At 41.5% G+C, this 27994-nt stretch overlaps 1 protein-coding gene and 1 long non-coding RNA gene across 3 annotated transcripts; one reads left to right on the top strand and one right to left on the bottom strand.

Moving 5' to 3' along the window:
- Positions 1-1086: 1086 nt before the first annotated feature.
- Positions 1087-22453, top strand: LOC135484046 (sodium- and chloride-dependent glycine transporter 1-like). Of its 2 annotated transcripts, none has more exons than XM_064765114.1 (14): positions 1087-1190; positions 8926-9114; positions 10176-10307; positions 11314-11641; positions 12317-12449; positions 12816-12950; positions 13551-13654; positions 14454-14578; positions 15785-15897; positions 16336-16473; positions 16975-17074; positions 19538-19638; positions 20771-20938; positions 21880-22452. In XM_064765114.1, exons 2-14 carry the CDS (start codon positions 8934-8936, stop codon positions 22057-22059), a joined length of 1938 nt encoding a protein of 645 aa, XP_064621184.1. In that variant the 5' UTR covers positions 1087-1190; positions 8926-8933; the 3' UTR covers positions 22060-22452. The 2 variants fall into 2 exon arrangements, with proteins under 2 accessions (XP_064621184.1, XP_064621185.1); XM_064765115.1 differs by lacking the exon at positions 1087-1190 and adding an exon at positions 7516-7593 and having other exon boundaries at positions 21880-22453.
- On the bottom strand, positions 2249-4500 carry LOC135485706 (uncharacterized). The gene is made up of 4 exons (XR_010446601.1): positions 4204-4500; positions 3296-3359; positions 2930-2995; positions 2249-2520 (listed from the first exon to the last, which is right to left on the bottom strand). It is a non-coding gene; the product is annotated as an uncharacterized LOC135485706 (long non-coding RNA).
- Positions 22454-27994: the final 5541 nt, after the last annotated feature.

The following is a 27994-nucleotide window of genomic DNA, read 5'->3' as shown; positions in this document are numbered from 1 at the left end:
GGAGAACTAGATGGCCGTTGGCTCTAGATGAGCTCATCCGCCCTGGGTGACTAGTCACCCACCTGAGACAGGTGGCACTGGCTTACAGGTTACCAGTGGCAGGTAGCTAACCTGACCTGACCTTATTCAAAGACTTCATTTTTTCGAATTGACGCCATTCTTGCAGGGCTGCAAGTACTGCAATGTCAGCAGTAAAGACTGACGAGTAGCTAGGAATATGCATTTCGCATTACTGAGATACAGCGCAAAATATCTTGACTTCATGAAAGTGTACGGTTGTCTAGCGATACTACTGTACACTGGTTTAGTAATATAACACACTGAAAGTGTACGGGCTGTATGGTCCAATGATTAAAAATTATTCATCGCATTTCACTCGAAATATGGCCCAGACAGTCACAAGTCCCAATCTAAAATGTAACTTTACTACCAATAGTTGATCGTTTTTGCTTTCGAAACGCGGGAATTGCCTTCAATTAGCCAAATATTTTACTCTATTTCTGGAGCAATGTTTCTTCACAACTTTTTTGAGAAAACGTCGACGAAAATGCACGGTCTCGTCGAGCAGTATCTCATACACCATCCCGGAGAGTGCGCTTTAAGCTTGTGGGCTTGTCGCACACCGCAGAAATCTGCCAAAATCACGACAAAAATTAAGAATAGGGAATGTGACGGCCTACCGTTGACAAGACAGCGATTACATGGTATCCTACTAAACTTGTTTAAAAATGTAATTAAATAGCCATATAAATGACAAAAACCATCGCGTTATTATCTGAAGGATAGTAAATTGTATCTAGCAAGAGCCCAGGCCGCTACATCGCAAAAAATTATTCATAACCTCCATACACTGATTTTCAACTCACCTCGTCTGCTAGAGTACATTAGCGGCAGTTCGTTGAACCGTAGCCGCTACCGTTATCCACCGTTTTGTTTGGAAGAAGTTACAGGTCCAATATGACATGGACCTGATTCTTAAGTCTCTTCTATGAATAAGAGGACAAACGTTCCATTCAGAAACTCGCGTACGACTTGGTGATGCATAACATTGTTTTGACACCGACTAAGGCGCGGTGAGGGCATAGTAGGCCACTTATTTCACTGACTGACCAAGTTCAGACAGACCAAGTCAAAATTGTTCATTCGTATTTGGTATTGAATTCCTTAAACGTTTCCTAGGCGTCTATACCGTGAGTACACGTATTTTATAATTTCATACATATTAAAGGGATTCACCGTTCGTATTTACTGATGGGCCAGGAAAGTAGAAAGACTGTAATACACAATGCCGTAGTGCAGTAATCTTGCTTACAGATTTGCTAAGACTTAGTATTCATAGCGCATGTAGTTGTTTTTCTATCTACTCACTGGCATTGATGAAATTTGTATTCAGTATGTATGTACACAATTGGACATTTTCAGATTCAATTACAAAACTTTCACTTTTTTTACTAATGGCGTAGTACTCATGGTATATGTTACTGAGGTACTGAGTCCAAACCAGTTTTCTTGTCAGATCTCCAATGAGGTCAGATCAACTGTACCCAGATCGTTGATCGGGGTGAGTTCCAACATATAGCCCCCATTTACTTTATCAATAATAGAAATCCAGAAGTATTAAGGTAGCAGGAAGGGTTGGGCGTTTGTGGTTTCTGAGTCTGAGGGGGTTGGTGTCTGTTGACTGTGCTTTTAGAGAGACTAGGCATGGCGCCAGTCTCTCTTAAAGCACAGTCAACAGGCATTTGGTCTCAGTATTTGGGTTTTGATTGCCATGACTGTACCCCTGTAAAAGTCAGAGGAGGAGAAGTTTGGAATGATGAAAGCATTGAAGAAGAAGAAATGTTATTATTGAGGAAAGCAAAATTTATTATGAGACTAGAAGGCAGTGTCCTGACTTGATTATTTTGAAAATGGCGGTCTGAACACATTAAAAGGTGGAACATGGCATTTTATCGACTTTGAAGTGTTCCGCAGTTAAAGGGAGACTATAGGCAGCAGCTAGGTAGGCAAGATAAAGTCATACAAATTTGCCAATAGGGGTCAGTCATATCTCTAGGCATGGCGCCAGTCTCTCTTAAAGCACAGTCAACAGGCATTTGGTCTTAGTATTTGGGTAAGTACAGAATCAAGGCAGCTCAGAGAGCAATGATTGAACGATGCTGTGGACAAGTCCAAGGATACTGCATCAGTCACGACCAACTTCTCATCAGAAAGCGTCACCACCAGCATATTCAATGTTCAGTTCCAACCTGTACCAGTCCAATGCACGCCTGTCATGGTCAGCAGTGGTCAGCTTAGCGCGATATGGAACATTCTTCCGAAACTCAAGCGAGGGAAGTCTGCTCATTAGCCTATCTCGCGCACTGCTCCTTCTTGTCAAACATCGTAGTGAAATCGTGGTACAGTGGGGCGTCCTCGAGGATTGCAGCTGGTCGGACAGACGTGAGGTGGAATGTGGGCGGCTGCACTTCTTCGTTGATGTGCGATGGCAGATAGCACAGTTGTTGCGTTGCATGACAGCTGAAAGTGAATGTGATATCATAGAACTGAGGCGTTTGCAATGAGACTATAGGTGAAGTAGAAGCAAGGAGTGAAATGGGCCATCTTCCAGTGACTAATATACAGAGTAAGGGCACTGGGTGTTGTTAGATTCAGCATTGAATGTATTCCTCATACAAGCGTGAATAGTGTGGACATACAGTGAGAGGTGAGAGACCCCTATTGACTACTTCTTGTAACTTTATCTTGGATATTATATTAGTATTGAACTTCTAGCCATGGAATATGAAGAAATTGAAGTTGTAGGCATGGAATATGAAAAATTATTCAACGGTGAAAGACATTATTCCATGAGGCTTTGCCGTGATCGCAAAGGACGCGACGCGATTGGTTCACATGCTAATGAGGTATGAATGATAATGATAATTACCTCTATAATGCTACTTGGATAGCGACTGTGTCGTTGATTGCAACAGTGGTCTATGTCAATGTGTGCCTGTAATGTCAATGAAGTATGATGAGGTGATGACGATAGTGCAATTATTAAATATTGGCAAGAGATCATACTACAACATAGGTCTTGTTTTTGACAGATGACTGTGCGACATTCCCATTGGGTCTTGTTAGAGTCAGCGCTGCATGTATTCCTTGTACAAGCTTGAATAGTTGTGACGGACTTTGAGGGGTGAGAGACCCCTATCGGCTACTTCGGCTAACTTTATCTTGCCTACCTAGCTGCTAGCAATAGTGCCCCTTTATCAAGACTGAAACCCACTGTGCGGGGCTAAGAAATTACCTTTATAATCCTAGTTGGATAACCACTGTGTAGATGATTTGAAGAGTGCTCTGTGGATGTGTGCCTGTAATGTCAATGAAAGTATGATGAGGTGATGACGATAGTGGAATGACGAAATATTGGAAAGAGATCTATGTCCTGTTTTGACTAGGTGGCGCATTTTAGAATCAGCAGTGAGCACTGTGTGTAACATGGTGGAGGCAGCGGAGATAATAACTGTGTCGAAAGTATTGTTATAGGGCCTTCCCTAGGCCCATGGGGTTAAATTTACAATCCACGATTGAAAAGACGTAGTTTGATCGCATTCAACTATAAATCCATTTAACAGTTGTGTTCCTTTAGTCAACCGATGACCTTTTGTTGGGCCATGATCGGGGATTGTAAACTGTAAATGTATTATGGACTGGGAGACGGGGGAAACACAAGTGAAATAGACCAAAACAAGTGATTTTGGGGCTTTGGTTTAGACGCATGCCCCACATGCGCCATGCGGGATTATACGGTTCATGTGAACTTGTTGACATCTACATGATCTAGTGCTGTTATTGGTCATGGTACATGGTAGGCCTAATCATCATGGCTATATGTTTCAGGAAAAGCTCGGAGTAAAATGAACTGCCGATGAATAATGATTTTTGTTCATGTTTACCATGTTTACTAGTACATAGCCATAGGGTATGCACTGGCCAGTGCACTTTCTGCACGTCGTCATGGTCATGTACGTGATACCTTGCATATTTTGTTTTTTGAATGCGCATGCTTTTTGGGCAAAATCACTTGTACCAACACTAATGAATAATGTCTTCTTATCCCTATGACTCCATACACAGTGAGGGCATTGTCCCATTCCCATCAAATGGTAACTTATTGTACCGTATTAGGGTGGAAGTTCGGGAGCAGATACCTGCCGTTGCACGCCTGTCATAATCAGCAGTGATGAGCTTAGCGCGATATGGAACATTCTTCAGAAACTCAAGCGAGGGAAGTCTGCTCATTAGCATATCTCGCGCACTGCTCCTTCTTGTCAAACATCGTAGTGAAATCGTAATGGAAAACGTCTGGCTTTGCGCCAGACGTTGAGACTAATAAGTGAAGAACTAATAGGTAAAGAACTTCTACTTGCGCGAGACTGCTCTGATAAAATTATCATTGCAGAGACTACGGTGACGTACACACATATTTTTTACAATCAAAAATGCCCTCAAAAGACGACATGGAATGATTATTTTATTGATGTTTCCTACTATATACCTTCCAATTATCACTTTATACAAATAGATCGGCGTTAGGTCGCATGCTTTTCTTTCCTGGTGACACTATAAAGCAAAATAGTTGCAACCCCGTAAATGCGCTATAAGTCCAATAATAAGTGACGGTGACCCGTTATAAATGTTTCGCCAGCTTCGCTTTTTTGCCGCTACGCGGCGCGTTGGGCCCTTGCGTCTAGGTCAGCAGGTTGTCACTCAACATTATGAATCCATACTCTACTGCATGCAAATGAAATACTTCCATTTACAGTGTGGAGATTCGAACAGTGTCAGCAGATCACTGTCCGCAATGATTACCGAAGCAGCTAGCTGACGACAGCAAATAAATTGAAAGCACAGGCAGATTCAACCGCGAATTTTTCCTGTTCTTGCACTCGACGTGGATTTGCTAGTTGGTATTTCTAGATGATAGCTCAAACACATCTGTCGATAGATTTATATTGATGAAGCTCTCCTTAATAATCAGTGTTTTTGTAGCCTTACGCCCAATTTAGGGTACAAATTATATCTACCATATCTGCCTAAGTTGTGATTATTATTGTACGTGAGCTGTGTTGTGAAGCATGTACACCAGAAAAGGAAGATGTGATAACAAGCACTTGGCTCTAAATGTTTCATAACGTGACTTAAAATGCAGATATAGCTGGCATACTGTCCGCTAGGGTTACATGTGGACACTGTCATGACTGTCTGCCATGTTTATGGTGTAACCATAGCGGACAGTCACACAGGTGCACAGAGGTAACCATTGCGGACAGTCTGCCGAATATTTTTGCATTTTACGTCACATTATAGAACACTTCGAGCCAAGCGCTTGTAATCGCATCTTCCTATTCTGGTGTACATGCTAGCCAACACAGCCCGTTCAATAATCTCCAAAACTTAGGCAATAATGGTAGAAATACACGCAAATTGTGCCATTAATTTGGCATAGAGCTTCAAAAACACGGATTTATCTATTTATTAAGGACAGCTTCATTAATATTAACCTATTAGTAGGTGTGTTAAAGCTATAATCTAGAAATACCAACCAGCAAATCCCCGGCGAGTGCCATAGAACAGGAAATATTCGCGGTTGAATCAGCCTGTGCTTTCAAATTATTTGCTGTCGTCTGCGAGCCGCTTCGTAAACCATAGCGGACAGGGATTTGCTGTCCAAATCTCCACACTGATTTAGTATCAGCCAGTTATGAGTAGTTCGGAGAATATTGTGCACAGATTTTGAATTCTGAAGCACCGCCCACTCTCCCTCATTTCGGCGGCAAGCGGACCACCTATGGTGTTCTTATCAACAGTCAAGTATCAAATCTCATGCCTATGTTGAAGTGAGCTGGATATCAGACCCGAAATCAAACTATGACGAGCCATAGCCCTTTTACAGTCCGATTGAAGATCTGGGACGAACTAACAATGCAGCCGAGTCGTGTAAGGTCTATAGTTTATTGATAGAATGAGTTGGATTGAAAATGAGTTGAACCATCCACATCCGTACCTTCCACATGGACAGCTATTCCAGAACCACTGTAAACTTCGACCACTGGTAGGCCTAATGTGGGTAACTTGACTTGTGAATGTAGGAACTACACACATGGTGCAAGAGCAGGTCTCTTTAACACCTATGATGTTGGCATTCCATAGATAATATTGGACTATTACAAGACGAAATCGGCGATCATTTGTATGAATGGAGAGAAGCAAGGGGTAGGCCTGTAGTAAAGGGGATTGGTTGAGGGGTTGGCGGAGTGGTCCGCAGGTGAAACATCTTCAGTGAAATTTGCATGATTCAAACCCTCACCATGCATATGGGTTGAACAGGAAAAGGGAAAGGTATCAATTAGCACAGAGTACATATTACATGTATATTTTATGGCACCATCCCGGTAACAGAAAATGCCCTTACAGTTTCGTTACAGCAATTCCCATTGGCTAATCGTCCAGCTCCACGAATACTGAGCTATTTGTGGCTGTCCATAAGGAGACCAAATTAGGATGGCGCGATGGGCTGCCCAGGGAGTGTAGTCAACCATCGCTCAGTGATCACCCACCGTACTTCCCAGGTACTCTCTCCTCTCTTCCCAACTATTTACAAAACATGTTCTACTTCTTGTATATAGGCAAGATGGCAATGTGAAATCTATGGGCCATGGCATTTTTAAAGTTTTCCTCATCTGAAAAACATCTAATACTGTCTAACTATGAGCCACAGACACACCACTGTTTTACTGTCCAATAAACAGGTAATTTCTGAAACGCTCTAGTTTGTGTATCTTGTGGCTGGCTTGATCTTATCATCTGCTATAATGTCAACAGTGGGACAGTATTTGATCATGATTTTGCCTCTGCTCAACTCTGATAAGTGGTAACGTATGTCGATGTGCTTGAAGCGTTGGTGGTTTACTGGATTTTGGGCCAGAGCAATGATGCCCCGATTATCCTCAAAGATCAAAGCTGGCCCATACACACGTTTGCCATCGACATCTGTCAGTAGTTGCATCAAATACATGCTCTCCTGGACAGTTGCTGCCACGCATGAGGGCATGCACAATGCCACTGTGGGCTGTTTCCTTGATTTCCATGAAACTGGGGATGCCTCTTTGCTCAGAGTAAAACAATACCTAGTTGTACTCCTCCTTTCAGCAGAAGATGATTCCCAATCAGCATGTATCCTGTGAGAGATAGGCCATTTTCACTATTCGTGTATAACACAGCTCGTAATTTAGAGTGCCGACCCTTTGTTCAAAATCTATGCCCAAGAAATAGGCCAACCGGCCCCGGTCTTTCACGTTGAACCTCTTTTTTCAACAGTTTGTTAGTACTGGCAGCAATCATCAAATCATCAATGTATCCAGGGTTCTACCGAGCTTTTGGTGAAGTTTGTTTTCAAACAGGTGACTGTGCAACAAATTATTCCAATTTCTATCTGACTGCTTCAGACCATACACTAGGGATTTATTTAATTTCCTCAGAACTGGGGACATCAAAACCTTCGGCCTGTTCTACATAAACTTCACTGTCGATATGGGCACTAAGGTAGGCTGTTTTTACATCCATCTGGTGCAGCACCAACCCATGTTGTGCTGCCAATTGCATCACACCACGCACTGAAGTAATGTAATTGTTAGCTATTGGACTTTTGGAGCAAAGGTCTCCTGATAATCTACACCTTTCTCCTGGCTATACTCCTTTGCAACATACCTAGCTTTATAAGTCTTGGTCCCAGTGGCAACCTCTTTGATGGCGTAAACCATCCTACCCCCTTATAGCCCCACTCTTTTCTTGCCCTTTGGCAAAGTGGTCATTTTCCCTCGGGGAATTCATTCCATCCTTCATGGCTACCTTCCAATATTCTGACTTATTTTCGTCAGCCTACTCTTTGGGTTCAAGTTCAGTTGCAAAACGTTTACGGTGACAAATCATAAAAGCCCTTTACCGCTACATTTTTAGGCTGACAATTTCATTTCTCTTTATTACTCAATAAGAAAGGTAAACTCGCGCAGAACACAAATAATGTTTACACTAGTACTAACAATGAACATTCAACATGTGTATGGGCATTGGCACAGCCCCGTGGTTTACCGCGCGAGAGCGGTACACCGAATATCCAATTGGAAAATCCCGCGTGTCCGCCATCACCCGGACCACAACAGTGCCGTGCTCGCCGTCCACACTCAAAAGGATATTTATCAGCTGATCAGCCTAGATACGGCTATCTGTCAGCGTATAATACAAGCTTTTGACCATGTTTTGATATACTCCCTCGATGATCACATTTCATAAAGGGCAATGATCAGCGGATTATATGTCCGTGTCTAACTCAATTGACTTTGCCCTAGTGGACGAAGAAGCTTGTAATCAAAATACGTAACAAGTTAAGCAAAAGACCCGTGTGAATTGGAGTGGGGCGCGCAAAATCATTCCACACTGCCATTTGCCTCCCAAAATGTCTAAGAAATGGGCATATAACTTTATTCTTGAGCAACGTATGGGTGTCATCGAGTGCGTCAAAGCAAGGAAGAATGTCATAGAAGACAAACGCACGGATACGACAGTAAATTTAAAGAAGCAGGCCGCTAGAGATACTATTGCCAAGGAGATGGCGGCTATTTTCCCCGAAATAATCATGGGACAGACTAATCACCATTGATGAAATGCTGTATAATTTTTGTGCCTGATTATCACATGTTTAGTCACTGTTTTAGCAAGATAATCGTGTCTAACTGAAAAACATCCTTTATGAATATCGGCCAATATTTTTACGGTGAAGTAGCAAGGGCTATTATTGAACGGTCTTTCTAAAGCCTGTATCGATGATTCTCTCACACGTCATGACGATTATATATATGTATTTTCATCTTTTTGTAGTCGTTTAAATGAAGAGTTCGATGACCTGCTGTTGCCGGAAGTCCGATGACGTCAAACAAGATGGGGACGAAAACACTATCCGTGGAAACTGGTCCGGCAAGGCTGATTTCTTTCTGTCGAGTTTCGGTTTTTCAGTAGGACTAGGGAACATGTGGAGGTTCCCATATTTGTGCTATAAGAATGGGGGCGGTAAGTAAAGACGTAGTATAATTGGGTTTATTTCATCTATACTTTAGCTTACACTTTGGTGGTCGATGATCAGATGGGCAGCGCCGCCAAGTGGAAATACATGCTAAAAACCGGCCCTCAAACAAGCGTCTTTGATCGCTGCAACGTAGCCATGGCAACAGTTGGCGGCCGCTTCCAAATCAAAATCATCAGTCCGGTCACAGAGTACACATCCGTCAGATTCAAGAGTAAAATGCGTTGTTTCTTGTTATCCTTCAATTGAGCAGCACTCCAGGTTCCAGAAACGCCCAATAATCACGCCAAAACAAAAAAAATGCTGCATCGAACTCTGGCATGAACTGAGGAGCAGGAAATCCACGATTTATAAGGAAACATTGCAAATCCCTTTTGATACCCTTGGCGTTATGACGCGTGCGCGTGTAAAGGGATGCAACACCTGAAAATCATGTTCCAATTTCTGCCGATCATGGTTTAAGGAATCAATACCGAGCTGGCGGTCTTGATTATACAACCAATGACCGACAGCGAGGTATTAATTTCTATTCTAAAAGGTTTCAAAATTAAACAAATTAAATACGATTTGAAAGGTATATATGTTCCGTTTTCGTCAAAGAATGATCCAGCCTGGTGTCCAGAACTCCGCCATATTGTTGCTTGTGAAGATGACGTCACGCAGCAAGGGAATTCCCAGTCTGCTAGCTCGATTTCTACCATTTCCTCGTCTTTGACCTCTTCTGAATCCTGACTGACGACCTCGAAAGAGTCCTCGGGTATCCTCCCTACTTCACAAATCCCAATATCGGGGAATACTTCAAAATCTCGTGTTCTTGACATTGTTTTGTGGGGCTGAGTCGTTGCTTCTTGGTGAAAATAATTCGTCTGCTAAAATTCAGAATTTTATACCCACCCAGGCGGTCATTGGTTACGATACCAAGACCGCTCCGATCAAAACGAGGCGTAATGTATTTTGTATTAGAAACAATGATATACATGTACTGTGACTAAGGCCTTTTAGAATTTGGTGTCAAAAGAGAATTCAACTCGACTTTTTGCCATTATAGGTGCCTTCCTTATTCCATATGTGTTCTTCCTATTGATGCTGGGCTGGCCATTATTCTTCCTCGAAGCTGCGTATGGTCAGTTCTCAAGTCTCAGCCCAGTTCTTGCATGGAGGATTAGTCCGCTGTTCAAGGGTAGGTTTGTGATATGTTTATGCATTGTGTTTTAAAAATGGCACACTTGCAAGGTTGAATATATGTACTCCAAGTCTATTTCACCGATCTTAGACCAGTCTTGAATATTCAATCAAGGCTAGATATTAAACAGACAGTGTTTTGATGCCATACAGTGAGTTGAGTTTGGATTGGGGGTTGGCAACAGCAAGTTGTCCAAAGATTATGACGTTATGTTCTAGTTCGGGACTGTTTTGACTTTGAGGTAATTAACCAACATGTCTTTAAAAAATATGATAAACTTAAGCTTCATCGGTAGATGAAAGATGAAAACGTGAGCTATGGAGGGCTCTCTGACAGATGTCAAATAATTATTAGTAAAAGAACAACAAATATATAGAACATACATGAAAACATACACAATAGATTGATCACAATATTCATGGTTAGTACAATACCGATGCTGTTCAGAGATTTGCCTCTAACTGTTCTATATCTTGTAAATGCAGTGTTTTAAGAAATGGCGGTTCTGTATATTTTTGGTGATACGGTGGTATAAAGGGAAAGGACAGAATGTGATTTTTTTCGAATCCATTTCGGAAGTTTTCCATCTCCGAATTATGAGTTTTTATCTTGGAATTCTGACTTGTCATCTCGAAATTCTGACTTTTTCTCTCGGAATTGTTCGACAAAATCTCGAAATTCTATCTCAGAATTTTAAGTTTGGACCACCTAACTCTAAACGTAAGGCTTCGGCGTAATCACCTTGTGTATGGCAGGTATTAGGATGCCACGATTGTCCGATGGTCATGCTTTGGTATGCTCGAAGCACACCTAGTGATATATTTTAACAAAGTCAACTCGCTGCGGTCAGTTACAATGAACCGAGTTGCATTTCATTACGTTCGCCATTAATGCAAGACCACACCGATCTTAGCGATTCATTTCATCTGAATTCATATCCTGATCTCTAATCTCGATCTTCAGGGCCAACAATTATTCTTATCTCCATCGCTTTATTCCACAGGAGTTGGTTGCGGTATGGTGGTCATGACAGCAGTGAGTACAATGTACTATAACGTGATTATTGCCTGGACCTTGTTCTACGTAGGAAATTCCTTCAGTGCTGAGCTGCCGTGGGCTACGTGTAATAACACCTGGAATACAGACGCATGTGTAGTACGTAACATGAACAACACGTGGTTATTCGACACCTCTCAGAATCTTACCAATGCAACCTGGAATTACCTCAGCGATAGCAGGATGGGAGGAGAGAGGATTTCCACTGTCAATGACACGAATGGTTCGTTTCCCTTTTCTGTGAAATGGACATCTCCGAGTGAAGAATTTTGGGAGTAAGTTGGTCCATGTAGATTTAACATTTATTTCAAAACTTTCACTGCAAAAAATACCGATCGTATTGATTCAGTTATATACTAACTTGAAACTTGGTACATTCAGTGTAGCCCTATGTTATGAAACCTTGCAGAATAAATTTCGGTGTGCTTCGGCCCTAGGTGGCTAAAATCGAAAGCAATCACTTGTCCGTGAGGGAGGTGAGCACAATGGCCCTGGCCATTTCATTTTCATCTGAATTGTTACGTCCGTCTAAGATGTCTTAGTGCGCGGGGGCATACACCGTTTAGAATGCGGTGTTCGCTCTCTGTTTACCTCGTTTACCTGATGATGACTCAACTGACCTGATGTTAGTGAAATGAAATATCCGGTATTGATAAGTGGAAAAGAAGTGAAGATCTAGAAGTCTGAAACAACTAGCTTATGGTAGCAGGTCATTCCGTACGTTTTAGTTTTTGAAACAAGTCCTTTCTCATTTAATTGACGTTTTTGCAGGCGTAACAAAATGTACGCTCCACATCTTTTCACCATTTAGCCGAACGCCATAGTAATGGTTTCCTGAAATTCACGTGTTATTTCATAGTGGATGCTTAAAAAATAAGACGATTTGGGGGAATTTTCTTTTGTTGAAGTATTTATATGCTTTCTTTATTATGAACAGCATTTTTTTGCAGTCGGCATGTCCTCCAAAGAACCAGTGGTATTCACAGCATGGGTGAGATGAGATGGGAGCTCTTTGCCTGCTATACTGTCACTTGGGTCGTAACATGTCTGTGCATCATAAGAGGCGTCAAATCATCGGGAAAGGTAGGTCGATTGCGAAATAGGAACTCGCGATCCTTTTCTAGATTTTACTGGCTCGGAAAGATATTCCCTCACAGGCAGTAAACACGCGGCCGCGTATTGAAACAATTCAGAATCATTGGTGTCTCCTGAAAAGGTTAATAAAACAAATTAGAATCATTGGACCTTTATCAAATTCACTTATGGCAATGACAAGATATAGGACTACACTTCTGCAAAGTTTGGTGCAAATCCCAGCATTAGGAGTGGATTGTTTTAAATCACGAAAATGTATGTCTAGAATTTACACGGACCCTATGGTAGATTTTATTGTGTACTGTCGAGTGAGCCGGAATACAGAATCGCGACCGATTTCATTTTCTTTTCTAGGCTGTGTACGTGACAGCCCTCGCCCCGGTCGTTATTCAGATTGTGATGCTCTGTCGAGGAGTGACCTTACCAGGAGCCATAGAAGGTATCAAGTTATACATAATTCCCAAATGGGAAACATTGCTCAACACCAGGGTGAGTATTTTAATATTTTATCCACTCACATTAGAATCCACATTAAAATCGCACGATAGGCTACTATACGCGTTTCAATATTCATAAAATTCGTTAAAACACCATGATATGACCTTCTTTGGTGTGTAATTAGGCAAGTGCAAACATCATGCAGTTGTCTTCACTGTCGAGTTGAAACTCGGCCATCTGGTTTACTGTGCTTGAGTGGACAAAAGTACGGATAAGTTAGTAGCACGGGACCAGTGAAAACTCGTTCACAGTTAAAAGAAGACTACACGTGATATGTTGCAAGTCATGTCCAGGCATCCAGATTGGGATCATGTTTCAAGTCGCGTTCTGGCATTCTGGTGGGGACCATGCTGCATGTACAAGTCGCGTTCTGGCATGTAGATGGGGATCATGTTGCAAGTCTTGTCCTGGCATCCAGATGGGATCGTGCTGCAAGTCATATCCTGACATTAGTCGAGAGAGGGATCATGTTGCAAGTCATATCCTGACATTAGTCGAGAGAGGGATCATGTTGCAAGTCATGGTGTAGTGTTTCTAGATCGGTGCAGCATGCGCGTGACATCTTTCCAGATCATTGCTTTGATTTTGCAGGTGTGGATGGACGCCGCCTTCCAGATTGCATATTCCAATGGAGCAGGGTGGGGTGCTATCGTCACTATGGCCAGCTACAACAAATTCCATACAGATTGCTACAAGTATACATAAATATAATTCACAAATTAGGCATAAACATTATGAAAAGTCTAGGGTCTGCCATTTCCTATCGGATGTCTTTGTGATTTAAAATATTTCATACTTTATGCATATATTATGCATATGTATTCTCATTGCTTCTGATTTGTCTGTGTTAAAAGTTGTTTATTCTTCTTTAACCCGAAGGACGCAAAAGTAAATATTTTAAGTCTTAGGCGAATAGCCTCCTCTCCCATATCCAGTTACAAGTGAGACATACAACCGTGAAATCCATTCTAAAAGGTCGATGATCGGGCCTATGACCAGGACCATAAATCGACTCATTATGACTGATTTTCATTTGAGTTGCTCGTAAAGGCCAGCGCCGTCCTTGAAATTGTTCTCGCCAGTGCCACAAGTAACAGAAGAAAACATTGCTGTTGCAGTAACCAGACTATTAGCGTGATTAAGATTGAGCTATAAAGAGATCTATTTAGGATGGCCAAGAAAGCCTTTCCCTCACACAATGGATACACAATAGATTTCTATTGTGCAAGAGAAAAGTTTTCTGGGCCACCCTGTGTATCACGGTGTAGACAACTGCATAATCGTAGGCCTTTATGAAGTGCAGACACCATCATATTGATACCGCCGTGCACCGTGCGAGTTGGTTGGTAAAGTGCAGGCCTCGTCGCATGTCGGTAACAACTTATCAGCAGACACCACTACCTGCACCACTCGGTCCCCCTATAATTAGAAGGTTCCTGCTATCAAAACTGTCGGCAAATAAGGAATTTACTGTGTATACATTATTATTTCCAGACAGGCTGTTGCAATTTCATCATTAGGGAGCGCCTTCAGCTTTTTCAGTGGTTTCGTTGTATTTTCTATAATTGGATACTTGGCTCATGAGGTTGGCGAGGACGCGGAAAATGTCGTCAGCCATGGTATACATGTATATCATTTATTATAGTGCCATCTACTAACATATGAAATATGATCTTACCAGAGCAGGCATGCGCTTATTATAGTCTTGTCCAAGATGTTGAGAAATCTTGAAAATCGCTCTCTAATTAAACAATTGCGTGACATTCTGAAAACTATGCTTAAGAACTCTTGTATCGCCAGATGTGTTGCAAAATATATTGAAATAATTAATTGTGAGAAACGACGTTTGACCGAGTAATATTCTGTACTGTCTCATAGAGGTCCGTCGTGTGCCAAATCCTAACCTTAACCCTAACCCTAACCCCTAACCAAGCAATCTGATTGGCTCCGACGATTTGGCACTGGCCACTAGTGCAAAGGCCTGTGAAAGGCCGGCTATTTAATAGGTGACAAGAAACATATATGTGTAACTAGCCTTATTAGGCTTACAGCATACAACATTACTATCCTTATTTCAAATGCTTGCTTGACGGTGGATACATATCTCTAAATCTCTTAATTTCTTGCAATTAATAATTTTCGGGTGTCATCAGCTAAGGTATATGCATTTTTTTCAGACTCTTACACTAACCGGCTGATATTTTTCGGATACCATCAGCTAAGGTACATTGTAGACACTTACACCAACATGTAAACTGTAAATCTAGGTCACTCGCAAAAGGTCAATGCAAAAGGTCAATGCAAAATATCACAACCAAAAAATGCTTTTAAAAAGGTACTTTAATTCTACACTTCGAACAAAAGACTTTGGTTACAATGTATTACGTATTGACTGCCATTACCGCTTCAGTTGGTACAAAATGTGGCAAAAGGATCTTTTCAATGTTTTGAACTAGAAACTGATATCGCACTGTTGACCTTGTTCAAGTTGGTGTTCTCTGCAAACACCGCTCAGGCGAAGTATTCTTTTAACCGAGGCGCCTCTCCGACGTTTTTAAAAAAACGTCGGAGAGGCACCTCGGTTTTTGCCTACGCTTTAGCTCCATCCTCGCACACCTCCAGTTCTGTATAATTTCCTTTTAAATAAAAGTTCATTAAAAAAATAAATATTGTAAACGCATGACGCGTGTTTGAACCTGATGGGGCTAGCAGGAACTATGTGACGGTTGGCAGCTTAAATAAAGACCAAATCACTTTTATTCGATAATGCACATCGCTGGTTGCACTACCTTCCTAGCTGACTGAGTCCACTTTTCAATTTGCAGGCCCTGGTTTGATCTTCGTTGTATACCCGGCAGCCCTGGCCAAAATGCCTGGTGGTCAGTTTTGGTCCGTCCTGTTCTTCCTTATGGTGTTTATGGTAGGCCTTGGCAGCCAGGTGAGTCTAAAGGGATCTCTCCAATCGGTATTTAAATTAATATGCGTATTTTGTGTTCGGCGAAATCCAGTTAATCATTGATGCATAAAAATATCTTACAAACAAGAGAATGATTTGATAATCGCCGAACTCATTCATATTCCCGATTTCCTGCAGGAGAGGCATGTTAGCTTGCTATTGAAAACACTTTATACTCCTTTAACATGTTTAATGTGAGTGTTCTAAACGTCGTCTATTTCAAAATTCGTTTCAGCCCGGATCTTTGTAGAAATTTATCATCAAATGTTGGGTTATACGTATTCTGTTTTTTTGAGAGGCATCTTGTCATAACTGAGAAGCTTCCTGTCACTACAAAAGAGACTAAGATTCCCATCATGATTATAAGATTTACGCGTATCTTAGTTTCATGTATCTTGCTATCATTTCCATTCAATTCAGTTTGCAAGCGTGGAGACAGTGATCACGACCATCGTCGACAACAACCCTCGCCTACTCCGTGGTCGGTTGAGGCGAATGCTGTTGACCGCACTGACCTGTTTTGTTATCGCGATTCTTGGTATACCATGTGTCATGCAGGTAAGCAACCATACTACGCCAATCCAGATATGCGCCGATACGGACGGAATATCTCCAATTTGGATGGAGCCATTTTTCACTTATTTAAGTATTTTTTCCGAGTAATAGCACCAACTTATGTTTTGGCTTTGTTGTCTTCATAAACGAACAATTATAAGATTAATTAACGAGACAAAGGCACATGAACATGCATGATCCGAGAACATAGCCACAAGTACCTACATTTTTTGTTTTCTCACCCATGCGTCATGGTTCAAAGTGGTGATTCCGATCCATGAAATATGCTGTTCAAGTAACAAAATGAAAGGATATTGGAGGTTTTAATCGTTTATGTTTACATTGTACATGTGCGATAGCAAAAAAGAACTGTCGATCCTTCCTTACATGCATATCATGGACCTGATCACTGTTCGTTGAATATTTGACATTTGATATTGAATTTGAAAATTCATTAGGAGGGATTTCACTGTATCATTCTTTCTTTAAAATTTTTATTTTGAGGGCGGAGTATACGTGCTCACCTTATTGGACTGGTACGTTGCCACTTTGTCTGTGGCTCTCATCTTCTTCACAGAGCTCGTGGTCATATCATGGATCTACGGTAAGATATTACTTACACAGTGAAACTAGTGAGTGCATTTAGGGACACTCAATACATTCAATTGGCGTTTGCCTTGTCACAACCACTAATGTAAAAACCGACACTGAAAGTAATGGGTGTCTCTTTATTTTGATAGGATTAATATCCTTCTTCTGTTTCATGAGCAAACTATACCTCTGAAAGTTTTTGACGATTTCTAAATTTTAATCTGAGGTTTAAGAAAATCAAGTCTTTCGTTAATCTTCGCCCTCAAAGTCAAAGGGTCAATGAATTTCTAGTGCGCCAATTTCTTTCCCGCTCCCTGAGGCCGGACGTCATTTTGAGTTCACCTCGTCAACAGGGTCACTGAGGACAGTGAAGGCAGTGTTGTTTTGCCGAGATTTGGGAGGCGGAAGCCTCGCAAATCACGCCTTTTCTTTCCCATTTTTCTTATTGTTCGAAGCCACATTAAGAAAATTACGAAATGGACGCAGTGTATATTTTTACGTGTTCTTACAACATCATCCGCCACTGGGGTGAAAAATCTACACCACGACGTCACGCTGCAGGCGCCCGATTACCCCATTTCTGCGACGATGATGGAAATGATGTTCGTCGTAATAACGGGGTGACGTGAATTCCGATCTCGGCGTGCACTCACGTAGCGGGAGAGTCTTTCGCGCCCATCTTGACCCGCAATGTCTTGAGATCGCTAAATCGCTCACCCAAACGTTTGTGAGGCTCGATACTAGTGGTGACGCAAACGCATGAGAGTCGGGATGTTGGCACCAGGACTTGAGCGTACTAAAAATAACGAATAAGGCTTTTTCTGCTATCTAAGAGCAACCTCCTTGCACATGACCGGAACTATTTATATTGACGTAGTTCTGTCCCTGCTTGAAATGGCCGCCATTGCAATCTGAATATGGTGAAATACCTCATCCACGAAATTACTGGCCTTTCTGTGGGGTTTTTTATTCCCAAAATTCCAAAATGGTTGTCATATTTCATATCATTTCTTTGTCTGAAAAATTTCCCCCTAAAAAACTGTGATTTTAAGGGGTTTTATGAGGACTGGTAGCGTATAGAAAATTGCTGTGTGATCAGGTTTGTTCGTGCGGACGGAGGTGAGTTCTGGCCCTTGACCAGTTCTAATCGGCTCTAAATGGAAATGAATATTCACTTTAGTAATATTAAACAGGGTACAGCAGACTCGAAGATCGTTAGTAAATCGCCACATTTACGGTATGTTTTTCGAGCATTCTTGTCGCGTACATTTGTGTACGTTATACATGCAATACTCGAGCAATCGAAGCCAATGGAGCAGAGACAATATGCTTGATGCTTGAATATTATCGCTGCTTTAGAGAATGATCGAAGAGCTGAAACAAAATTGGAAAACCATCAACTACAAATCTTGCGGGTGTTCGATTTGACTCAAGATTGTCTAGATCAAAGAGGTCAAATGGCATAAATTGACCGTTAGGGTGTAACTATGACACGTTTCTTTACCGCCAAAGCTATGAACTTGAAATTTAGCAGACATGACTCTCTAGGTCATATAACCTTTGACGCTAAATTTCGGTCCAATCTAATTCTCGATTTGGCCACCAGGGGGCCAAAACTGAAAAGGTTGAAATTAATTAGCGAACTGGGGCATGTTTCTTGACAGCAGTGACAACTGATCTCACATTTGGTAAACATGTTCGGTACCATATAGTCAGATGATCCCAGTTCGGTTCGATCTGATTCACAGCTTGGCCACCAGGGGGCCAAATCTGAAAACCTTAAAAATGCGATTATTGCAGAACAACCTGCCCGATTGCCACCAATCTGGTATCTAACCACCATTATGGTATGAGGTCACAGACTAGGTTAAATGGCATAACATTTCCATTTGGCTACATACTATAGCACGTTTCTTAACCACCATGAATGTCTACAAAATATCTATACGGTGAGCACAATGGCCCCTGACCTTTTCATTTACTTTGAGCGTTGATATTTCTATCAAAGCGTCAAATGATTTCACAGTAAGCGTTAAGACGTAAACCTTTCACACTAAGTTTCGTTTTTTACATAAAGGGTTGTATATGGCCTTACTATCAATTGATGTGATAATAAAAACAGTAACCATTTCTTTATTCTCAGGTGCTAATATGTATGCCCTGGCGGCAGACCCTTTCTCAACACTTTCACTAAAATATAAGAAAATCAAATTTCGAGAAGAAATTCTACTTTGACTCTATATGAGTCTGAACACTCTTTTTGTGTTTTCAACATTTACTATCCATTCATAACGGGATGTCCGACTGATGTTCAAATTAACATCAGCGCCAGAGTCCTCTGAGGTCCTGAGTTCGTCTCCCAGTCAATGAACATACTTATGTGACAGAGAGGGCGACTCTCCCCGAGTTTTACAGTTACCTCCTGCAGGATATTACCAATGGCCAAATAGTTTTCAATGTGTCTTTTCTCGTGCAGGGCTTAATCAATTCTTCAAAGACATCGAGCTGATGATTGGTTACCAGCCTCACTTTATTTGGAAGATAATGTGGGGAGGTGTTTCACCAGCTTTGACGATGGTAAGTGGTGCTGGTCGTCAATCTTTCGCCGCTTGGCATATATCGCGTGGGCCACAGCAAACGAGTAAACTACTAAATATGGAATTGTACGTCAAATTTAGATAGAACAAGGGCTGTACATGTGCCTGCCCATGCCGATCTACCGTCGTATTATCCATCCTAGGAGACGTTAGGATTGATGCTGGTAAGCCGGCATGGTACATGTCATATTGCAGACTCATTATACCAGAAGTACCTAAGGAGGTAACAATGCATGGGTTGATTCTGAGCGAGCACCACTGAGTAACCCGCTGGTGAATTTACTTCGAAATTATATGCATTAGTGTCATATCGTCTATGTGGACACGGATTATTTTAGTGAATTTACCAATTTGCGCACGTTTTGGCCGTTTTTTGTGATGCGGTATTCTCCCAGGGCTCAGGCTGGTCGACAAATTGGAAAACCAGCAGCCTTGATACCCAACATTAAGATCAGGGGTGATATGAATAATAACTAGCAAGTGCTTTAACCTAAAACTCCATGTACATATACACAAGGCCTTTCTGAACAAAATTGAAGTAAAAGCTTTTGCTAGTCTTTATTCGTATCATCCCAAGATAAGATTCTCGACAATCTGGGGAACTGATTTTCCAGGGCCGTGAACGCCCTGTCACAATTTTTACCACCAGTGCAAGTACGGGGTAGCGAGGCATCGTTCACACTGATCTGGTTGAACTTTTTTATGGCAAGGCCCAAGCCCTATATAAGGACGTAATCATAAGTGGCTGAAAACAACTTCTGCAATGTCTTAAATCGAATACAAAGCACGTTACACGTAATTTAATTAGCCGACATGACACCATTTCGTTCTCCGATAAAGAGGTTAGGAATTTTGTGATTTTTAATCTCTTCACGTACTGCCGTATAAATTCCAACGTTAAGCACTTCAATTTATCCTCCTTGAAAGCCTCCATTATTCGCCGTGGATTCTAACTCTTTTATTAGCACACTGTTTTTATCAACACGCAGTATAACTCAAAATCGGCGGTCAGTCAGTAGCATGATGACATGGCTCCCTCGGAGATGCGTAGCTACAAAGATACGTATGCAGATCCAATATTGATGTCTTCCTTTTCCTTTCCTTTGTTCCAGGGTATATTTTTGCTGAGTGTGATACGATACACACCAGTGTCGTACGGCAGTTATGTCTACCCACAGTGGGCAGTGGCAATCGGTTGGACATACGCTCTTTTGTCATTTGTGCCCATTCCATTATTCATGGTGAAAGTATTGATATCTGCCAAAGGAAATGTTAAACGTGTAAGTGATGTGATGTGTACTGAAAGGTGACATAATTTGAAGATTTACTTTCTGTATGATTGTAAAGTCTATTCTGCAAGAATCTAAAAATGGGATGTCGACTTTGATTACGCTCATCCGTGTATACCTCAATTTTATTGGAAATTCTCCCATACTTGTCGGGATGATTTGTTCCGAAATTCGAATGATCAGCTGGAATATTGCCCCCACAGCAGCAATCATAGATTTTATTGGGAATGTGGATCGGAATGTTTTATGTGATCAAGCCGATTGTATGTGAATAGGGGAAGTTCTTTTTGAACATCGGTGTGATCTCATAAAACTTTCCACAGAAATGTCAATTTTCCTTTTGTTTGTTATAAGGGATTAGCGAGGCTATGCGTTTTTTTCGAGGCCCGATCATTGCGGGTGATAAGATTCAGAGGAAGGGTTCTTGCGTTGCCATTTTTGAATCTTGACTTCAGTGGCCATGTGGGATGTCATTTTGCTCAATACCTCATCAGAAAAAAATTAATCAGTACTATAATCAGTGTCACCACATCACCTTCACAGTCATACCTGTTATGAGGGCGATGATGCCCCCAAAAGTTTTTACTTTGCATGTGAGCCTCTAATGATGTAGTTTGTTAAAATGAAAACGTTGATCAGTTCTCATAAAAAATAGCAGTTGTTAATTAAATCGACGTTGCAGCAAGACAACTGTGATTCATTCACGTTGAAGTCGAATTGGGAGTCGTATCAGATCCATGCATAAAGTCATTAATCTTGCTGGGCAAGAAAGCATTTTAGGATATTGCTCTCGTCGAACAGGCAAGGCGTTTCTTTATGAAAAGTGGACGTGTAATGTCAGGTCTGTTGGAATCCGGCAATGCATCAGGAAGTAGCACGGTTTCTAACACAGTTTACATGTAACATCTGCACGTATGTTTTCTAATTTTCAGAGGTTAAAAGACGCGGTTCAGCCAGCACCTGAGTGGGGTCCAGCTTTACCTGCATACAGAGAGTTGTATACCGCCACCCTGAGTGGGTCGCGGAAAAGAAGGATTTTGCCGTATATCAACTGCACGAAGGAATCCGAAGAAACTGGCACAGCACTTGTGTGGAATACGGCTAAATTATAGCCCACTGGCCGAGCCAAACTTCACCCTTGAGAAGGAATTTCCCACCAAATTCCATGTTAGAATATATTTCGAAACCAACCTGATGATAAACCGACGAAATCAGAGTGATTCGTTTGCGTTGATTATTTTTAAAGATGCAGTTTAATAGTGTGGTCAATTTATCTTTGCATTACAACGTTTTAAATGAAAGCCTTACAATACAGTACGGAGAATCGTGTTCAGACAATTCGTCCGAATACTCTGGACGCTTTTACGCGAAGTGCAGCCTACGGTGTCTGCGGAGAATGCCTTGCTTTCGAGGTGTGCACTGGGGGCCTACTAGAGTTGTCCTCTCAAGAGAACATTTCCAAAATTTCTAAAATCCCAGGTTAGGGTATGTCATAATAATAAATTAATTATTGTAGTAGGTCTTGTCAACATGATATAACGATATATCATATGTCGGATTATGTCACTGATGACACTCAGAAGTGAGATTGGTAAACCTGTATCTATTAGAGACAAGACCACCATTGAATATTCATAGGTTGGAGGTTCCAGACCTATCAATTAGACGCGAGTATGTTTTTAACTTTCAAGTGCATATTTGGAGAGGTATTGAAAAGATATTTAGTGTGACAAGTCTACAGATATAAAGAAATTATTTGATGAAAAAATTTAATTTGAATTTTGCTAATTTGTTTTGAGATTTTTCTGCCAGTTGGTTGAAAAGAGTGGAAATATCAACGTTTTTCCAATTTGTCGATTATCAAAATATTTCCGTGGTCAACTACCAGTTTACTTTTCACCATTTACTTGCCCGACTGTCCGGGTTATCATATCAAAATTTCAGATTCAAAACCCCACGCAGTATTTGATGCGAGGCAGTCAAACATTGACAATTTAATGGCTAAAAGGCCTAAAAAATCAAGGGTGGTCTTGTCTCATTAATAGTGTGAGCGTATTCTCCTAAACAATATCGAAAATTGGATTTCACCTATACAGCCAGTACCAGAACTAGGTATCGTTTTTGAGCTGTACGGTCCGATGAGGATTCGACGATGATCCGCAGACCGTGTCGTATTGTGCGCGTACCGTGCAATGAATTTTTGTGATACGGTCCGATAGAAACTAGAATACGACCCAAAAAAATTCATGGTATGAAATATACAGTTAAGCCCAAAATTATTCATACCCTTGACAATTTTTGAGTTTTTTGTGTCTGTACATTTTATTTCTTATTCATTTATATTCAAGTGGCATACACATGTTAAAGAGGTTGATAATAAGTACTTCAATGGGTAATTTCTTTCATACAATGGTTTTTTGTATTTTATTTCAATTTATTGACAAAAAATGGCATGTCCAAAATTATTCATACCCTTTACTTAACATGCTTAATAGTCTATGGCAAAGCCTTTGTTTGCAATGACCTGCTCCAAACGTCTTTTGTAATTGATGACAAGGTTGCTGCAGGTTTCTACCGGGATTTTGGCCCACTCTTCCTTGGCATACGCCTCGAGATCTTTGAGATTCGTGGGCTTCCTTGCCATCACTCGGGTCTTCAGTTCTCTACAGAGATTCTCAATGGGGTTAAGGTCTGGACTCAGGCTAGGCCACTCCAAAACGTCTACATCGTGGTCCAGGAACCATTTCTTGACCACTTTAGCTGTATGTTTAGGGTCGTTGTCCTGTTGGTATTTCCACTGCTGCCCAAGACCAAGTTTTTCGGCTGACTGCTCGATGTTTTGCTCCATGATCTCTATGTACTGCTCCTTTTTCATTATACCATCCACTTTAACGAGGTTGCCTGTTCCATTAGATGCAAAGCATCCCCAGAGCATGATACTCCCGCCACCATGCTTCACCGTCGGAACCGTGTTTTTCACTCTGAAGGCTTCGTTCTTTTTCCTCCAAACGAACGCCACGTCCCTGTGCCCAAAAACCTCTATTTTGTTCTCATCAGACCAAAGAACTGAGGACCAAAAGCTCTCGTCTTTGTCAAGATGAGTCTTGGCAAATGCTAGGCGGGTTGCTGTGTGTCTGGGTTGGAGAAGAGGAGTCTTTCTTGGCCGGCATCCACGGAGACACCCCTTGTGCAATACTCGCTGGATTGTCTGCCTTGACAACTCAGTCCCAGACTTGCTTAGATCTGTTTGTAGAGCCTTGGTAGTGGTTCTAGGGTTGTTCTGGGCCACTCTCACCAGTTTTCTTGCTAACGTGGGTGAAACTTTCGACTTCCGGCCAGGTATTTTATGGTATGGAATGTGTTGAACTTCCTTATGATGCTCTAAACGGTTGCCGTAGGTACTTGAAACTGCTTGGAAATGGCTTTATACCCCTTCCCATTCTTGTGTGTAGCCACAATACGCGAGCAGAGGTCTTCACTGGGTTCTTTTTGCTTCGTCATGATGTCTGTGCCTTGGCTGATCATCGAAATACTGGGTGGGTTAGGACCCCTGAATTTATAGACCACAGGACGGTTGTTAACCACTGAAGCGCTTCAAATTATTGCATAACACCATTGTGACTAACAATATTACCCAACCCGACTAGTTGGTAAACAAGAAATAGCCGTATACTTAAGACCTGTAAGGGGGTCAGTGGGGTATGAATAATTTTGGACATGCCATTTTTTGTTAATAAATTGAAATAAAATACAAAAAAACATTGCATAAAAGAAATTACCCCTTGAAGTACTTGTTATCAACCTCTTTCACATGTGTATGCCACTTGAATATAAAGAAATAAAGAAGTAAAATGTACAGACACAAAAAACTCCAAAATTGTCAAGGGTATGAATAATTATGGGCTTAACTGTACATGTACAGTACGAGCCGATAGAAATCGAAGTACGATTCGGGCTCGTTGTATCAAAAGACGGTACGATACGACACAAATGCAGCGACCTCCAATGATGCGACGATATGCCTAGGCACGATAAGATACGATCGTAACCAAACAATGCCGATGGCATAATTGCAACATGTCTGTAGCTCTGAAATACTCCACTTTGCTCTCATCATTACCGCGCAAGAGTCGTGAAGGTAATTGACCGTGTAGCTACTTCGGTTGGGCAAGCGATAGATGCATGCAAAGTTGAGCAGACAGTCAATAGCGATATACGAGTTCCTCTTTGTACAAACCGAAGCTGCCTTTTAACGGTCAGCAGACAGCTATGAACCTCTCGACTGCGACGCACACTGTAAAATAGACTGATCTGCTAAACCATATCACGTAAACGCCTCATCATAAAATTCCATATACTTTGTGATTCAAACCACATGATAGTTAATATTTTTCATGGTCTCCCGTAAAAACCACGCTTCCTAAGTCACGATATCGGCCACGACCATTGCTTGGTGAAAAAATAGAGGTTGGTATACATGGCCGATGACGACCGAGGACGATGAAAGCCAAACAATTCCCTGTCAGACCAAGTCGTGTGATCGTCAATGACACACGAAGGATGAAGCGAAGCTATCTACCAGCAATGTTAAAAAACTTCGTGGTTCTGTATCTGAAAACCAAAATGCTCGGAAATAGCTCGACTTGCCAAATCGAAGGGGATGCTGGAGCTGAACCACATGAAACAAATCTGTAAGCGATGTTCAAGTGAGCGACCTATTTTCTTCCGCGGAACAGATCAATTATACCTCTCCTGAACGGTTTTCCAGTGAAGAAGTTAACAAAGCAATTGGACATTATCAAAAAGTGGCTATATAACCACACGCAAAGGACTGTTCCAATTGTTGTCTATATTTACAGATGACTGTAGTCGTCGAGTATTCTGACCATTTCATATGCAGCCCCTGGTCTTACTAGTATTATAAACACTATCACCACCGACATCACCCTGACTGCGGCCGAATTCTTTCCTATATTTCGGGAGTCACGGACTAAACCTTCTGACATTTTCATCCTTATGTCTCACAGTGTGGTGAGCACAGAGTATGTGATGACCGTCAGGAGTATGATTGGTAAAGTTGCATCTAGTATTACTGTAAGGGTATTCTCGTAAACAATATCGAAAATTGGATTTTTACCTAGCTCTGAACGGCCCCGCTTTGGTCTCATTCTCCCAACGCAAGGGTCGTAACGATAGTTGACCGTGTAGCCAAATCGTATCGGCAGGCGATAGGTGAATGCAAAGCTGAGCACACAGCCAACAGCGATATACGCGTTCCTTCTGGTACAAACCGAAGCTGCCTTTAACGGTCTGCAGACAGCTATGAACCGCTCGACTGCGACGCATATTATGGTGACGTAGACAGAGACTGTTTTGCTAAACCACATCACGGGTCTGATATACATAAACGCCTCATTATAAAATTCCATATAGGTGGTGATTAAAACCACAAAGTAGTTTATTCCTCTCGTGGTCTCCCGTAAAAACCATGCCACCAATGTCACGCTATCGGCTACGGCCATTGTTTAGAGAAAAATCGAGGTTGGTGTATAAGGCCGCTCACGAGCAATGACGATAAAAGCCAAACAATTCCCAATCAGACCAAAGCATCAACGGCACATGAAGGATGAAGCGAAGATATCTTCTAGCACTGTTAAAAGGCTTCATTCTGCATCCGGCCAGGCACTTCAAAATTTCTGGTGGTGCTGTTGCCGTCGCGGTATTAAAAAGGTCCTCCATTGTCGCATTTATTGTCTTCATTTGTCTATAAAAGAGCACCTTAACTCGAATGCTTCGGTACACTTCAGAGTAATTCGTCAGTTGGTACCATACTGACAATCATCATTTGACCGAATAAACCATTTTGACATGTCGTACAATGAGCACTATATCACAAGTCATATTTTCGACTTTTGGCTAAAACGGTCAACATCCCTTTATATCGGGAGGGGGGGTGGGGCTCTAGAACTATGAATGTAATGGCCAAAAATAACTTTGACCACAAAAAAATGATAAATGGGAGCAGGTACATGTATGTGAGGATACTTTTTTATTTTGTTGAAAGTTTTGATTTAATCGTAAGTTCTGTTAAATTTTTTTCTGAGTGCTTAAGAGATCGTGAGACTAAAGAAGGTTAATTAAAATGACGTCCCATGCGGTCTATCGATAAATTATAATGTAATCGATTATAGAGTGCATGAATTATCGCTCATTACCTTTTGTGAGATTTTTAAGCCCATCCGATATATCCAACGAGGTTGCATCCCTTTTGGTCCGTGAAGAGACATCAGATTTTAAATTTCTTATGTTTTACACCAGTGTTTTACCAATGTAAATGCCTTAGAGCTCGTTTTACCTGTATAGGGCACTATAAAATATGGTAATTTAATTTAAATAATTTAGATGTCTCTTCACGGACCAAAACCTGACCGATCGATACCCAAAGTACATGTGCTGTATAAGGATCACATCACTTGGGCATCGATCTATCAGCTTTTCCTTGTCGTATATCGGTGTGATCTCCAATGGAGACTTCTCATGAATAAGTAAGGAGCTTTAGAGCAACACGGGTGGCTGCATGCAATAAGGTCCGGGTTCGATCCCGGGGAGAACCAAGGATTGAATATTTGGATGAACAATGGTGGGTTTCAAGGAACAACCAGTAAAATTCCTTGCTCTTTACAGTCCTTCGAATGAGACGTAAAATCGATGTTCCTGGTAGCTGTTGTTTATGCCAGAGCACCCAAACGACCCCAGCAAATGATAAACATGATTCGTTTCCGTGGACACTTCTTCTCGCCAAAGAAGGAGTCACTAGGCCAATTATAAACTAGCGGTGGCTATCGTAGTGGCACCTAAAAACGCGCATTCTGCCTTGCATGGAAGGCGAATACTATACCTAGAGAATAACACATCCAATTTACAAACCGATCGTGCAGCTGTTTTTTGTTCACTGTGGACATGGAGGTATAAATAAATATAAATATCTTATTTTACCTCCATGCTGTGGAGAAGTTCTCGAAACACCAACCAGCGCCTTGGTGTTAA

Source organism: Lineus longissimus, chromosome 3 (assembly GCF_910592395.1).
Source record: "Lineus longissimus chromosome 3, tnLinLong1.2, whole genome shotgun sequence".
Taxonomy (NCBI): Eukaryota; Metazoa; Nemertea; class Pilidiophora; order Heteronemertea; family Lineidae; genus Lineus; species Lineus longissimus.
The sequence above is the reverse complement of the archived record's forward strand: the minus strand, read 5'-3'. Positions and strand labels throughout refer to the sequence as shown.

What these genes read in the sequence shown, in the direction of transcription:
- LOC135484046 (XM_064765115.1), top strand. Translation starts at nt 8,934, where the DNA reads ATGAAGAGTTCGATGACCTGCTGTTGCCGGAAGTCCGATGACGTCAAA. An exon ending in GCGTCAAATCATCGGGAAAG is followed by an intron (nt 12,450 to 12,815) that starts GTAGGTCGATTG and finishes TTTCTTTTCTAG; the next exon opens with GCTGTGTACGTGACAGCCCT. An exon ending in CCAAAGGAAATGTTAAACGT is followed by an intron (nt 20,939 to 21,879) that starts GTAAGTGATGTG and finishes TCTAATTTTCAG; the next exon opens with AGGTTAAAAGACGCGGTTCA.